Source organism: Schistocerca nitens, chromosome 1 (assembly GCF_023898315.1).
Source record: "Schistocerca nitens isolate TAMUIC-IGC-003100 chromosome 1, iqSchNite1.1, whole genome shotgun sequence".
Lineage (NCBI taxonomy): Eukaryota > Metazoa > Arthropoda > Insecta > Orthoptera > Acrididae > Schistocerca > Schistocerca nitens.
The window spans coordinates 704818975-704836565 of record NC_064614.1 but is presented as its reverse complement, the minus strand read 5'-3'; the positions used below and the strand labels follow the sequence as shown (position 1 = coordinate 704836565).

At 38.0% G+C, this 17591-nt stretch overlaps 1 protein-coding gene across 3 annotated transcripts in view; it reads left to right on the top strand.

The window, feature by feature from the left end:
• Positions 1–17591, top strand: part of LOC126259706 (helicase domino) — a 444931-nt gene that overhangs the window by 162077 nt on the left and 265263 nt on the right. For all 3 annotated transcript variants that reach the window (XM_049956690.1, XM_049956698.1, XM_049956682.1), the window contains exons 21-22: positions 12741–12980; positions 15493–15911. In XM_049956690.1, the coding sequence (XP_049812647.1) occupies positions 12741–12980; positions 15493–15911 (659 nt within the window). The remainder of the gene's footprint in view (positions 1–12740; positions 12981–15492; positions 15912–17591) is intronic.

The following is a 17591-nucleotide window of genomic DNA, read 5'->3' as shown; positions in this document are numbered from 1 at the left end:
TTCAGCTAACATTTGTTGTGATTCCCGTGTAATGATAAGAGAAGACTTATATCGGTCCTCTTTAGTTTTATATGCATGAAAAAGAAAGCAACTTGTATCCACATCACATTCATAGTAGCCTTATTTTATTTTTATTTTATTTTATTTGAGATACATATTCCATAGATCCAGTATGTCATGATTAAGCATGGATGTCATGTTGTATACGACCTGGGACAACCGGGAGATCCGGGAAAAACCCGGGAATTTTTTCATCCTGGAGAAAACCGAGAAAAACCCGGGAATTTTTTAGAATTCCGGGAATTTTTCGTTGTTTTAGTTTTCAGTTAAATTTTTGTAAATTTGACTGGTAAGAACCAATACTCTAACAAAGGATATTACTGTATCCCACTACTGCAGAATAATACTGCAGCCCAGAAGATGAGAGATTTATGTCGGTATTAAAAAATTTACTGGCATATTTGTGTGATGCATCTTACAGTGTAACATGCGCTAAACAGATCAACATTATATGTGAAAGCTTTGCTTCTCTTGTAGCTTATTAATCTTCGAGACAGACATGCGAAAGCTTTGCTTTCCTTGTAGCGACACTATGTGTATTAACTTAAACCATCAACTTTTCCTGTTGGCAGAATTCGAATTTATACTTTTGTAATATGAAAATATGCAGCATCAAAGATTTTTCCATCAAAAAACTTAAGCCTAACACATACATACACATAAATAAATCCCTTATATACCCCTCAAAACATATGCATACCTTGTACTGATTTTTGACTTGATACTGTTCACCGAATAATTGAGTCCTCCGACCTCCTCTCACCCAAATGTGTGTCTAAACTATCTCTTTATAACTGCACGGACCTTGTACCGAAAAAAATCCTTATGCAACGAACAACAAACAAGCGACAATAAATCCTGTTTGATCTACCCCTCAATTTCATACTCGTCCCAAAATTATCCATTAAATGCCTCTTTTGCCCCAATTTATTTATTTATTTTTTTCCTCCTTCTTGTTCTTCTAGACCTCTCGCTATCGTAAAGTTCTCTCGAGTCCACAAATGAGGCAATAACGATCATGATGTTTCGCCAATCAGCTACAGTAAAATCACATTCCTCCTTAAGATACCATTCTGTCCAAATTTCAGTTTCTATATTAGATCAAACTCACTGTGTTCTCCCTTAAAATTATTGACATTAGTGGCTACAACATCATTATCATAAAATAAAGCATTACTTTTTACTTCCATGTCATCACAAACACCTTCACAAACAGCACTTTCAGCAACCACTGATACATCATACAACTCACTACATAAAACCTCATTTACCTCTGTCGACAAATTCCCAATATAAGAACCGCTCATAGTTTCACCATCCTCTGCCATTACATCACATACATTATAGCTACAGCATCATGCAATTTTAGAATAAACGTACCATTAAATTCCGCTGTATTTTGATTTAAACCTTAGCATAACACCTTTTCCTCTCCTACACGCTCCTGCGACACATTAATTGCAGATTGCACATCAAATTCAGATCCACATTCATTCTCAAACAAACATTCAAGATCCACAGATCCATCCAGAATTTTGGGTTCACCTCCATTAGTAGACAGACATGCACAGATTTCTTCCTTTGAAGTATCAATACCAGAAGCTTCAACTTTCGTAACTTCAGCACATAAAATTTCATTACTACCTGCCTTCAAAAATAATTCACCAATATATGCCGATACACACACAAATTCATCAACAGCTGACGAGACTAATGCTATGCAACCCTTATTAACCTCCTAACAACTTACGCCATCACAATATCATCTGAAACATTATCATCTTCATCACTATAATCGTTACCGCTGGTTAGTACCTCTTTAGAATTTTCTAAACCATCTAACTCCAGCAAATTCAGCTCCACCTCAGCCTCCTTTTGGCACATAGAATCTTTCATTGTATTAACATGCACACACTCTTTCATCTCACATTCATCAAACAAATCATTTAGCCCTAAATCGTCATCATCGCCTTTATTGTTATCTTTCATTATCTTAGGATTATGCCTTTTACATACGATCTGATTTGAAAATTTACCTATTTGATTCTCATCTCTTACTAATTTCACTTCAATATTCTGTCACCTTTCTGCCAATTTATTAACACTTATCACATTTCCGTTTTCTCATATCCTATTCATCGCCGGTTTATTTTGCCATCTCCGGACCTGAGATGCAGCAAAACTTAGTTTCCCGATCTCCCGTTATCCTGGTTCATTTCGCCAGGTGCCAGTCCCTCAAATCTATGTTCTTGGTGTTGGTCCCTGTCACGAAAGTATTCGTTCTTATTACCCCTTTGAATTTAATTTTCCTGTCACCGTTTCCCTTATCAAAACTGCTGTTTGCGTTCCATTGATAACTTCCTGGACGTCTTTCATAGTAATGTCTCGGACTGTAGTTATGATTTACACTCTGAAAACTATTTGTCTGCTTACTTGGCAGTTAAATTTCAACACCTGTTCTATTCTTTCTGCAAAGTCCACAAATTGATCTATTGAGTTGCTAGGACTGTGCACTAGATCCCACTACAAATTTTCTGGTAACCACCTTTTCAACCTCGTAATTTCAGTAAGCACTCTCAATGAACGTTTCACATGCATTAATCTCGCAAGTTCACATTTACAAAATTCTTGCATTGACCTGTTCCCGTATTTAAATGTTGGCCCATTCAGAAACTCATTTTGGCGTCGCGTTTGCTTCGAATCACTCCAGAACATGTTCAGGAAACTGCTTGCAGATATTTCGTAGGTAGTGAACGTATCACTGTGTATATCTGCCCACGATTGCAGCTCACCTTCCAAATGTGTTTTCATGAATTTCATCTTCACCTCATCGGATATTCCCCTTATAAAACCACCCGTGCATGCTGCTAGAAAATTTACTGGGTTATATTTCCTGCCTTCTCCAAAACATTTGACTGATCCTACATTCATCCACAGAACACTGATCGCTGTAGAGGTTTGATGTGCAGCTAAAGAATTCAATTCGTTTTTTATTTCATTGATTTGCTTTTTACCTTCACTATTTTCAATTTTAATGCCAGGTTCTACTTGTTCCTTTATTTTGACTACTTCTTTCTCCCCTTTACCTATTTGAACAGCTAAGTTGCTAATAGCCTCTGTTGTTTCAGCCATTAGAGCATCTTGTGTACTCAACCAGTTTCTTACATTGTCTCCCACATCTGCCTGCAACTTTTCCACCTTATCACTGAAATTTTTCTGTGCTTGATCTACCTTAGAGGCAAGGGTCCCAACTTCATCAGAAATTTTGCCCATTTCATCCTGAATGGTTTTTAATTTTCCGTCTATCAATTCCTTGGTTCCACTATCAATTTTACCTACTTCGTCTTTCACAACAAAGCTATTTCGGATGGAACTGAATCAATTTTTAAATTTATGTCATCCATATTGGTTTTAACAGAATCCAATTTTGGATCCCAATCCTCTTATCATTTGCATTAATTGCGACATCATGTCTCCTCCATATACATCTCCCTTGCCTGATTTCGGAATATTTGCCGTACTAAATTCACCGCTGATCACACTCTTCCACTCTGACTTCGGGCTAAGCGGCTCGCTAGTATTTTTGGACTCACTGGCTGACTGGTTAATATTAGTGACATCTAATATTGGCAATTGAACTACAGGATCATACACAATCTCATTATCAGCACAGGTACTTAGCTTTGTTGTGTTGGATCCTTCTGCCATAGTATTGCTGTCGATGTTACAGTTGAAGGCAATGCTGAAGATCTTGTGGCCTCTGCTGTGGTACTGCAACAGGCGCTGCGCGATGAATCGATGTTGAAGATGCCGCTGCTGGCTGGAACCACCTGCTTTCGATATCGCCTCTTCTTCCGTGTTACTTTTCTTTTATCACTCTTAACCACAGCTAAAATCTCAGTGCACACAACTGTTACAAAATTCGTAGCTCAGAGCCCCCACACAAACTGCCTAAACTGCCACAGACTTGGGGTCTAAGTCACAGAATGTTGTTATTAACTGTGAGAATTACAATTGTTATTTCACAACTATTAAAGAAGCCTAATATTCAGTCCTGAACCCGATCTCACATTTAACTTTTGCGAGAGGTCCTGCCTGTTGAAGTTCAGATAATACTTTGGGAAACACTTTGCAGAATTCAAATCCAATTCTAAACTTTCCAGAGTTCATAGTCTGCGACTAACACTTTCCAAAATCCAATTTTGTTTCAACACTTTGCAGGATTCTTATCCCTTAACTAACACTTTCCAAATTCCTATCCCGGGCGAAATCCCATCTTGTGGTGAATCTGCGCCCTTTGTGGTACCCGGTCCTGGACAACAGGGTTCGTTTCACAATTCCTGTAAGCTGACTCTTATGGCCATATATTTAAATGAGAGCACAATGCTTGTTAACTCATAGCCGACATAGTGTAACTGAGGTGGAGTAAGGGGAACCAGACCCACATTCGCCAAAGTAGATAGAAAGCCACCTTAAAAACCATCCACAGGCTGGCCGGCACACCGGACCTCGACACTAATCCACCGGGTTCATTCCGGGGACTGGCACACCTTCCTACTCGGGAAGCATTGTGTTAGATTGCGCGGCTATACAGTACTGGTACGGTACTTCAAGAAAATTTGCATCCCGAAAAGCGCACTGAAAAGCTTAATATCAGGTTGGGGCCTACTTCACTGTGAATCTGGACGTTTGAATCTGTTCTTAAAGCCAAATTATGCATTTTAGTACGGTTTACGAAATTCCTATGCTCTTGGAGTATCCTCTGATGTCCTATTTCTTTTATGACGTCATGTAAGATCTCTGAATGCTATATGTGTACGAACATACGGGCTTCCTACGTCATTGTAACTGCCCACACACAGTAATGCCTGTTTTCTAGTGTTCTCTGGCAGCTGCTAAAATGAACCCATGTCTAAGACGTCGCGGGAAAATATTGCAAGTTTCTTCGCTAGCCTGGAAGACCAGTTCTGTGCATTAAAAGCTGTGAATTTTTTGTGGAGATAATATTCCCTTCTATTGCTTCTAATATCTCAGACATTGCAGTATGATAGCATATTAATTTGTCTCGTCAATTAAATATTTTTGTGTGCATTTTGCTTATTCTGCTTTGGGGCAAATAGCTGAATCCTGTACTACTCGGCATTGTGTCCCTCCTTCCATAATATGCATACCATTGACTCGCTCAATGTTTTCTTGTCGACATTTGCTTGCACCTTCCATTGTCTTCTCTGTCAGCACTATCATGCCTTTCTTGTTGTCAGTGTTAATAATATTAATGATGTTAACAGAAAATTGTTGCAGCTTCCTGTGATAGCTATTTCCCTTCCATAGCCAAGTTCCCATAAATTCATCTTTATTTTTGACAGTCAGTTTTGATTGATATCATAGTTATCTTCTGGTCTTCAAAAAATATTTGTTTCAAAACGTGTTCATTGTTAGAACCTCTGACAGTATTGTCATTATGCACATTACACAGTTATATCTGTTGAACCAGGTTGTCAAAAATAAAGACAAATTTGTGTGATCTTGTATAGTGAAGGTTTTTTACCAAATAAAACATAATCATTCCTTCTAATTTCTCAACATGAGAAAATGCAGTCTAAAGTATTTTCAGTGATATTTTTTGTGTTCAGTTTGCATGCTCGCACTGTGTGGTAAAAATGTACGCTGCTGTAAGTGGAATTAGTTCCCACTATGGTTGGGTAATCGATTTGCCTCACCAAGTAATGCATGCAACAAATGTCAATGCATACACAGTTGGACACTACAGTAAACGATATGATGTGTTGATGGTTTCGATTTTTTTACAGTCAAAAAATTTGCTGCTGGTCATCATGATGTTTGTTCCATCATCTTGCAAACAACCATTTTCAGGGAATGATTCCTATTTTTAAGTGTTTTTTAATACGTTACGATGAATTGAAAAAACTTCACTGTCATGCAAACCACTGCTGATCTATATCTACATAAATAAACCACAAGCCATATGGTGCCTGCTGGAGGGTACCTTGTACCACTACTAGTCATTTCCTTTCCTGTTCCACTCGAAGACAGTGTGAGGAAAAAATGACTGTATACACCTCCATATGAGTCTTTGCAGACCTTATGCAAAATGAATATATGTTGGCAGTAGAATCTTTTGTAGCCAGGAGGAAACGACAGTTCTCAATAGTGTATTGCAGAAAAAAATGTTATCTTCATTCCAGGAATTCCCTTTTGTGTTCACAAAGCATCTCTGTAATAGATATGTTGGTCAAAACTGCTGTTAATAAATGTAGCAGCATGTCCCTGAAATCCTTCAGTGTTGTCCTTTAATCTGACCTGGTGATGATCACAAGCTCTTGAAAAGAACTCAAGAATGGGTTACACTAGTGTTTGATATGCAGTTTCCTTTGAAAATGAGCTACACTTTCCCAAAATTCTACCAATAAACCGAAGTCGACCATTTGCCTTCCCTATTACCATCCTTATGTGCTCGTTCCTTTTCACATTGCTTTCCAACATTATGGTTATATTTAATTGACTTGACTCTGAAGAACATCATACCAGCAATACTGTATTTGAACATTACGGGATTGTTTTTCGTACTCATCTGCATTAACTTACATTTTTCTACCATTCATCAAACCAAACAGGAATTGTGACGATCTTGTCCCATGCATTACAGCATCACCAGCAAACAGTTGCAGATTGCTGCTCACACTGTGTGTCAAATCATTAATATATATTGAGAATGAGAGTGGTCCTGTCACACATCCGTGGGACACACATGATGATACCCTTGTCTGTGATGAACACTCACCACCGCAGCAAAGTACTGGGCTCTGTTACTTAAGATGTCTTCGAGCCACTCTCACATCTGAGAGAACATATTCCGTTTGCTCGGTTCTTCGTTGACAGAGTGTAGTGGGGCCCTGCTTTCTGGAAATTGGGTTTATGGAATCTGGTACTTCTTTTCCTACAGGCATTAGAAAGTGTGAAACAATTTTGATCTCACAGTGTCAGTAGAGCAAGAAACATCAATTATGGTAAATGATTGTGTATTACAGTGAAATTTCCAGAAATACACTGCAATTCTTGCAGATTTAATTGACTCACATTTAACTCATTGTGATGTCATAATCTGGAAAAGGGGAATTATCTCATAAACAATATCACCCACTACATACACAGACAGAAAAAAATCCCAACACCAAAAAATAATCAGTGTAGGGTAAACAAATTTCGAGAACCATTTGTCTTGGTAACATAAACTGATGGAAACAAATTTCCAATACCCAGAAGGAGTTGTGCGAGGTAAACAAAAGTTAGTAGGCATGTTTCTACATCTGAAAGATGACATCTATTCAAATTTCATGCCAGTCACATAAAGAGTGGCACAGCAGCGCCACTATGAGGATGCAAATTGAGTATGCTTTAAATATGTGCTTTAACAGGCATGAGCATTAGTTACCTTTGAGATTGGACTTAGTGAGTTAACATTAGCCAAGAATTCCTTTAAGACGATAAAGATACCATTAACAGCAGCTCACTGGGTTTGAACGAGGTCCTGTAACAGGACTGCAAGGAGCTGAACGTTCCTTCCGTGATACTGCAGAAAGACTTGGCAAGAATGTAGTCACTGTACATATTTGCTGGCATGATGTTCACAGCAAGGTACTGTCACAAAAAGACCGGACTCGACCAAATGACATTATCAAGAGGGAAGACTGTTGTGTTCGGCATACGGCTGTGGTGTATCGTACTCCGTCTGCAGTGGCAGTTTGAGCAGCAGCAGTTGCCATCCCAGTGACACAAATCAGTTACTTCAGTTATAGCTCCAAGCCAGACACTTCGCAGCATCTGATCCCAAACGACCACCATTTGGATCTCCAGTGGTGCTAAATGAGAGACCATTGGAGGGTGGAGCGGAGGGCTGTTGTGTTTTCTGATGAAAGCCAGTCCTGCCTCATTGCCAGTGGCGGCCAGGTGTTGGTTAGGAGGAGGCCAGCTGAGCACTAGCAACAAATCTCTCCACAGCCTAGACAAACTGGAGTTCTGGTCTGTGGTGAAATTTCATATGACAGCAGGAGTACTCTTGTGGTTATCCCACACACCCTGACTGCAGATTTGTATGTCAGTCTGTTTATTTGACCTGTTGTGCTACCATTCATGAACAGCATTTCATGGTGCACTCTCCAACAGGATATCACTTGCCCATGTACAACTATTGTAACCCAACATGCTCTACAAAGGCTCAACATGTTGCCTTGGCCTGCTTGATCACCAGATCTGTCTCCAGTTGAGCAAGTTAGGAACATCATTGGATGACAACTCCAGCATCATCCACAAACAGCATTAACCACCGTTCCTGTATTCCCACAAACTGACATCTGGCACCTATGTGACACTGCACATTTGCATGCTTGCATTCAGCATTCTGGTGGTTACGGTGATTATTAATGTAACAGCACTTCACATTTGCAATGACTTTTCTTGCACTTACATTAATCTGTGATCTTGCAACATTAATCATTTAAATATGTCACCTAGACAAATGTATTCTCTAAATTTCATTACTCTACATAATTATTTCTAGGTACAGGCATTCTTTTTCTGTCAGTGTATCTAAGTGATAACTTAGCAAGGTCACATATTAATGTAAGTACGAAAAAAGCTATTGAAAATGTGAAATGCTGGTACATTAAAACCAGTATAACAACCAGAAATTTTGAATGCAAGCATGTGAATGTGCATGCATTGTGTCATACAGGTGTCAGATGTCAGTTTGTGGGATGGAGTTTCATGCCTGTTGCTCATTTTTGGTCTGTACAGGGACAATTAATGCTGGTTCTGCATGGTGCTGGAGTTGTTGTCCAATGATGTTCTATACACATGTGACTGCAGACAAATCTTGTGATCAGACAGGTGAACATAATATGTCAAAACTTTGTAGAGAATGTTGGGTTACAACAGCAGTTTGTGAGTGAACGTTATCCTATTGGAAAATACCATATGGAATACTGTTCATGAAAGGCAGCAAAACAGGTCAAATCACCTGACTGATATACAGATTTGCAGTCAGGATGCATGGGGTAACCAGTGTGAGTGCTCCTGCTGTCATATGCAATCACACACCACACCATAAGAACAGATGTAGGTACAGTTTGTCTAGGATACAGACAGGTTGGTTACAGGCACTCACCTGGCCTGCTCCTAATCAACTCACGGCCATCATTGGCACCGAGGCAGAACAGGCTTTCAGCAGAAAATACAACCGTGGGCCTCCAATCCCCCATTCAATGAGTTATTGCATGACAGAACTGAAGTAACAAACAGCAGTGACAGTTCGTTGTTTCACTATGATGCCAACTGCTACAATCACAAGTTTCTGCGAAGTTTGCAAGCTTAGGCTTTAAGTTAATATTCATGATATTAAATCAGGTGACATGCCACCTGCCAGCATACAAATTTGCTCAAAATTGCTACATAAATCCTTGTAAGCTAATTGTTCCACTATATTCAATCAGCATTTCATGTTTAGATTTTTTCTGTGGAATAAAAATGTTGGCTGTTTGGATATTCTTGATATGCTATCTGCATTGTGTTAAGAAAGACTCGTGTTTAAATCTACACTCTGGTACATTTGATAGCTGAACTTCACAGTCTGATGACAGTGCAGCTCTTTATTACAGTGATACGGTTTCAAAGCTGTCAACTTGAACACCACAGTGCTTTAATAGTGCCTACTGGAGGTGACATGACCTTATCTTCTTCCAGCCTTTGAACTGACTTACTTAGCCCGTTATAGGGAACATGCAGTTTTACATGGACTCCAAACCATGGGACAACATTGCCTGACAAGTGATGAATAAAAATCCTAGGACTGACCAGGGATTGAAACCTAGACTGTTAGATCTGTAGTCTGATATTTCTATCTCATAGCCACTGAGCCACATCGTGATTTAAAGTGTAGACCATCTACTTAGATTGCCTTCATGGCCAAAAGATTAGCATCACTGTCTTCATTGCAGAAAGACCCAGGTTCGATTCCCAATACCTCCTCAGAGTTTTTCTGAGATAGGAGATCTGGTGCAGCACCAGTCAGCCCTTCTGAAGCCAAATGAAGAGATGATTGAATAAATACACAATGGCATCATCAGGATTCATCTACTATCAGTAACAAATGAAGGTATTGGCAACATCAGTCAGATGTTCCATGATTGTAGATTGCTCCTCGTGCTGCGTTGAAAGCAGCAGTTGGCCGGTCAGAACAAGCGTAAGACCTAATCAGTGAGTGGAGTTTATGTTACCATGTACTTATCAGTGAAAAAGATAGAATGGAGTCATAAATTGACTAAGAAAACTATCTGTCAACCAAAAGAACTGATCGTGAATTATTGTCATTTAATCTATTAGCATTTTACTATAACCTGTTCAAAATTAAGAGATACACACACAAATGTCTGGTCATGATAAAATGTCATTTTATTACTTTTTTAATGAAATTTTTCGAATATGAGATTAATTAAAAAGAAGTTTCAGTAGGTTTTCACAGGGACAGATAGAGATACTTATTAAATGTGAGAATGTCGTACATGTGGGGCTTTTTGATTAGGATTTTCATGTGGCTTTCTTTTTCTTTTCTGGCTAACTCTCTCTCTCTGTCTCTCTCTCTCTCTCTCTCTCTCTCTCTCTCTCTCTCTCTCTCGCTTTCATTTATCCTCTGTACTCAAACAGTAATCTGCTGTATCTGTAAGTTTCTGTCTAGTTGCTTTTTGCTTCAGTTCCAGTAAATGATAAAATGAAGCAATTCTTCTCACTGAAACATAGTGTACTATGTTTAATTCTCCTCAATTATAAAATTTCTGTCATTGGGTATTGATTATGGAAAGTATTGGAGGGTTAGTACTTAGTGATATGTGCTTGTATCTGATGACCAGGGATTCCTTCGTTCAAATAAAATATGAGAAAACACACACAAATGTCTGGTCATGATAAAATTTCATCAAAGTGGGTTTCTATTTTCATATTATTACTTTTTTAATGAAGTTTTTCAGAGATGGGATTAGTTAAAAAGAAGTTTCAGTAGTTTTTCACAGGGACAGACAGAAATACTTATTAAATGTAAGAAAGTTGTACATGGGGGTTTTTTGATCAGGATTTTCATGTGGCATTCTTTTTCTTTTCTATCTCTCTCTCTCTCTCTCTCTCTCTCTCTCTCTCTCTCTCCTCCCCCCCCCCCTCCCCCCTCTCCCCTCTACTTTTGTTTATCCTCGATCCTCTATACTCCAAACAGTAACAGTTGTATCTGTAAATTTCTGTCCAGTTGCTTTTTGCTTCTGTTCCAGTAAATGATAAAATGAAGCCGTTCCTCTCACTGAAATATAGTGTACTATGTTTAATTCTCCTCAATTACAAATTATATCTGATTGGGTATTGATTATGGAAAGTATTGGAGGACTGGTACTTAAGTGATATGTGCTTGTAACTGATGACCAGGGATTCCTTCTTTCAAATGAAATATGAGAAAGGGACAAAGGCAATGTGTATTGTGTTGCACATCACACTGGGGAGTCAGAAGCTATACAGAGGATTGTAAGACGTATTAAGTAAAAACATGTGCATAGTTGAATGCTGATAATGCAAAAGAAAACAAAATTAATTATCAGGGAGCTGCTAGTAAGGAAGAAATCCTTCTGCATCATGCATAATCACATGGCTTGGTGCATAGAAAATAAATTACAAGTGAAAGGTTTTCCTGAACCTTGGAGATGGGAACTTGACCTCCAGTATATCATCACATTCCAAAACCTCCATGGATTTGAAAATTCCATTAACATACACTCTCCATCATCTTTTGATATTATTATTTATTATGTATTATTTAATTATTTTCCTTATTGGTTTTTGCTTTTTCTTTTTTGGTCTCCCTCGCTTCACATCGGATTATCGGATTTTTTACTATCCTCCTATTCCTCCTTAATTCTTGGTTGCACTATTAAGTCATTTCTTTTTTTCTTAGTCCATCGTTACTTCTCACTTGTGCTCATTATCACTGGTCTGAATGCTCACCTGTACTATCTTTATTCTCCTACTCTCTCTGTTGCCTCTACCTTTATCTTTGTCTCCCTTTGTCCTTCCAACAGATGGATCCCTTTCATCCTCTGTGCTGAGTGATCTGACATTGCTTTTAAACTTCACCAACCTATCCCTCTCTCCTTTGCAATGAAGACACTGTTAGTTCTGAAAGCTAGGATAGAGCTGTGTACTAAATAGTTCACATATTGAAGGGACATATTGGTCAGCAATTTTGTATCATAATTTTATAGTTTCCTTGAGTAAATTTTCATCTTGAAATCTTTGTCATTCAGAGTTGAAAGGTGTAGAAAATTTATGTTCCTATAAATGCCTCTTCCATTGTCGTTTCTTTGTGTTATTCAGAGTAACTTCTCTAGAAAGAATTTTTATAGACTTTAGTTCATTGTTGTCTTAGACAGTTATCATACTCCAGAAATAGTACACTCATTATGTATACATTAACGTTCACTCTGTAGTGAAGCAGGCTTGTAAAATATTTCTTTGCCATTTATTCTGAGAATGTTGGATTAGGATGATAACGGTGTGTTTTCTTATGCACTTAAATTCCATGTTTATCATCATTATCTGCCAGATGCTCATTCATGAAAAATGTTTACCAGCTGTTCCAGTCACTGCAGCGCAAAACCAACACCACCAACAGCAGCATCAAATAGTATTGCAACCAAATTCCATACAAGTTCAACAGTCAAAACCAGTAGATGGTATACAGAAGATACCAGTATCAGCAGGATTTGCACAGATAGTTCAGTCATCTGGTGGTAGGCACATCTTGCTTACATCATCTGCACAAATTGTTCAGCCTTTATCAGCCAGCCAGACGGTCCAAGCAAACTCAACTGGTAATATATTAAGATACTTCTAAGTTTTGTTCCTATTTCACTATTATATCACATGTTTGTGGACCCATGCAGTGCAGTGAGCGCGCGCACGACACACACACACACACACACACACACACACACACACACACACACACACACACAGAGGTAACAACTAACAATAATCAGAAATGCACAACTTTGTGGGTATTCCGGTTACAGTAGATTTATTTATCAATTGTCAATTTTTTATTTATAGTTCATTGTTGCTGTTTGAGTTTATATTGTCATTTTGTGATAGTGAATGGAGCTGTGGATGCTAGACAATGGAGTGCCACGTGGAGAAATCAGAACACTTCCATCATATGCTTCAATAGAGGCTTGACAGCAGCAGAGGCTGGCAGAAACATCTGTGCCATGTATGGGGATAATGCCATTGGACAGAACACAGCTTTAAAATGGTTTTCTATTTATATGGAGGCTCATTTTGACATTAGCGACTCTCCACATTCAGGAGGACCTTTGAGGTTTAGTGAAGATCTTTTAAAGGCATTAATGCATAATGATCCACATCAGTATAGTTAAGAACTGGCAGTGTGATTATTCCAGCATCGTGCAACATTTGCTTGCCCAATACATCATGGCATCCAGTAAGTGGGATGTGCTTTATGGTTATTGTTCACATTCAGTCTTTCATATCAGAGATGCCTACATGCCTTCGAGAAAACAGTTTTATAGTTCCCTGAAGAAAGTGTCCACAGTAACACTTGAGTAGTAGCCCACACTTGAGGTAGTTGAGAGTTAATATGGTTCATGGGTTGTTGTTGTTGTTGTCATTGTGTGTGTGTGTGGTGTTTTTTAACAATTCTCAGTTTTCTCCAGCATCTGGAGGACAAGACTCTTGATGGAACACAAGTAACTCCCAGTCACATAGCCACAACTTTTTAATAATTTTTGGGGCCATCAAAAAGTTTATTAAAAATATTATTCCTTCTTCCTTTTTTCCATTGCATTATTTCATTATTTATTTCCCAATTCTTTATTATTAAGTTCACATTTTGTAGTTCATTTATGAGGGGACAATTCCAATGTTGTAACCAGTAGATGTGTTTAGTACAGGCTATTGACTTGTGATGTGGGTATAAATAAAAGCTGTGAAGGACCCTTGCACATATGAAGCAGAAAGTTACTGATCATTGGTGTCTTGGAAAAACAACACTATAACAGTCAGCGATCAACCAACCACAGTCCTTCTTGAGCACCAGGTGCATTCTGTGTTGCAGTTTTGTACCTACATGAAGATTCTTGCAAACATGTTCCCTTAGATACCTCCAAGTACATAGGGGACGAGATAGTTCTTCAACACTGTGTGTCTTTTTGGTGCTTACAAGATTCATTTAGAAATATTATATGCTATTTTTTTAAATATTTATTTAATTTTGGTAATTCACTCTGTCTGTGACCATGTGGCTACCAAACTTGATGCATTGGTAATTTAGATTATGATCCAATGTGCTTTTGTAGCAACCCACATTTTCAGTGATAACTCAGTATGTAAAACACATCTTCATACTTTCTATTTCCTCAGAACAATACAGGAAATTATGAAGGAGAATTGTTGACTATATTTGACAATCTATTCGGCAACACTACACACACGTGATGCTGTCTCCAACAATTGCTATTTGAAGTCTGGAATTTATGGGAAGGAAAAAAAAAGAAAGCTTTTGAAGTTAGGCTTTGTTGGAAAGTAGCATGGTTTTCTTGTTATGGCTTATATACATGTATGTTACGTGTGTTTCTATGAAAGGAAAATTGCTACTCACCATGCAGTGGAGATGCAGAGTCGCAGATAGGCACAACAAAAAGACTCACAATTAAAGCTTTCGACCATAGGGCGTTCGTCAACAATAGACCACACACACACACACACACACACACACACACACACACACACACACACACACACACACACACACACACACACACACCTCATACACACGACTATCATGTGTATGAGGTGCGTGTGTGTGTGTGTCATTTACTGTTTACTATGGCAGAAAGCTTTAATTGTGAAGTCTTTTTGTTGTGCGTATCTGCGACTCAGAATTTCTGTTGTTTGGTGAGAGGCAACTTTCCTTTCATAGTATTGCTGCATTCCATCCTGGATTTTCCACTGTTTGATTTTTACATGTTGATAGTCATATTTTTACATCTTTTGCTGCAAATCCAAATGTATGTTATTCTTGATATTTTCAATTTTCCTTCTGTGAATTTATATGAATTGCATCAGATTCTCCTTTCTTTTTACTGTATTGACTTTGGCATAGATCTGAAAAATAAAAAGTGTCAGCCATTGTTGAATATGAATTAATTATCTATCAAAAGCCATGACTATTTTGTTACGGGGTGTGCTTGCATGCATACTGTTATGAAATTGCTATTGCCAAAACTGGTGTTTACATGCAAATATTTATATATTTTTTCTTTTGGTAATTGTATTGTGAAACTAATTCACTAATAATGCTTACAGGAGTATTACCAAATGGGCAAAGAGTAACAGTTCTTTCAAAATCAGTGAATAGTTCATCTGTTTCAAGTTCATCAGTGAATAGGATTGTTACATCTAGCACATCGGCAAGACCTGTGATGAGAGTGCCTCCCTTAAATGTGAACACTGTTGTACATTCCAATCATAGCTCAGCCAATAGTGTAGTGATCACTGGAACAACTACTCTTACAACTACTACCACATCTACTTCCACAAAAACTAGTGCAGTGTTGACTCAGCCCGTATTGGCAGCACTTGTGCAACAGACAAGAAATAATGTCACCTCGAAGTCATTAATTACACTGACAGGAGGTAGTCTGGATCTGGATGGTGTCAAGTCTTTGGTGCCCACAAATCATAAACAAGAGACAGATGCAAGCAAGGATTCTGTGTTTTATTTGGTAAGTATTTTAAGCTAAAACGTTCAATTGCCTTACAGCATGAAAAATGCTAGTTATGCTGTATTTGAAAAAGATAAATATGGAAATTATTAAATATTTGCATTCAAACATTAATATTCAGTGGGTATGAGAACACTATAACACCTCTGAGGGGGAAATTTCTTCACTAAAACAAGGCATGTTATGAGGTGATATTGTGCACATTTTTGTCAAAATTAGTCACACCCACTAGTTATTTTGGAAATAAGGCCTGATAAAAGGTATTTTTAACATGCCAGCAGTTATCTCAAGCACTTGCAGTAATTTACGTATGAGACCTTGCAGAAGAAGAATACTGTCATAATTTGTTGTCACTTAATACTGCGATTATATTAAAAACTGGGTTGAATCATTTGTTGTTGAATGTTTGATTGAAGATTTTTCTGTTATGGAGAACCCAAGACCACACACATTTTTTGTTAGTCAGTTCCAGTAAATTTTGAAGTCATATTTGAATTTTTGCATCTTTCAGAGGTGAACTGTGACACTACACAACATGATTCCAATCAAGATTTTATTTGATTTGTACTTTTAACCCTTTCTTTACCGAATTTCGAAGTTTTGAGAAAAAAAAATATCTGAATTCGTTTTTACACTTATTTAGGTGAATAAATGTAAAATATGATATAATCTTTTTTTAATATGTTTTATTCCAAAAAATTTTTTGATGTTGCTTTTAAGCAACAGTGGTTCTTACAGGTGGTGACATCATAGAAACAAAATTCAATAAACATGGGTTCATGTAAGCAAAATATTGGTTTATACATCACATTTTATAGCTTAGAAGTCTATGCACAGCATTTTTATTATTGACAATGTGGTGATGACTAATTTTCCTTCGAGTAATTAACAAATTCAGCTCTGTGTATTAGTAAAAATTTGAAATTTTTGTACTGCAAACATTTCACTGTTTTACTTTCACGTACCTCATCAGACATCAGTGTGTGTTGTATCTTTGCCTTATGAAGTTATTATATTCCATGAAAGATGTGGAAACACTTCTTATTTACTGTGAGACACAGATGCACTTTACACTTGGTGCAAAAAATTTGTGTAGTAGACTTAATGCAAACTTTACATCGACCTTTCTTCTCTAACATATCTGCAAAGTGTTCGAACCCATCAAAACGTACATCCATAACTGGAGCTACACATACGGTCCTTTTTGCTGCAGGCGTCCTTGTCAACATTTCAGAACTTGGTCTTCCTCTCTTCTTTTGGGAACCTGATTTCCCCGCAAGCAGTTGACTTGCAGCAATATTAGCTTGGAACTGCAGGAGTGACATCTTTGAGGTTTTGCCACGTTGGACCATATGACGACGGTGGAGTAGCCATTCATTGACAACTGCTACAGACAAACACCAGTACACAATGCGCATATACCACTTCCGTGACCTCAAGTTGATACGGTATAGTTCTATCAACATGTCAGCAAGGTCCACGCCCCCCATATGTTTGTTGTACTTTTCCACTATGTAAGGTCTAGGTACATCAATGAATTTCTTTTCAGATGCAGAATAGCGTCTACATGTTGCCAACGGCTCAACACAAGCATATGTTGACACGAAATTTATGCATTTTCTGTCAAACCAGCGTACTAAAGCTACATTGTTTGTTGTTTCCACTCTCCAGTCACAGGAG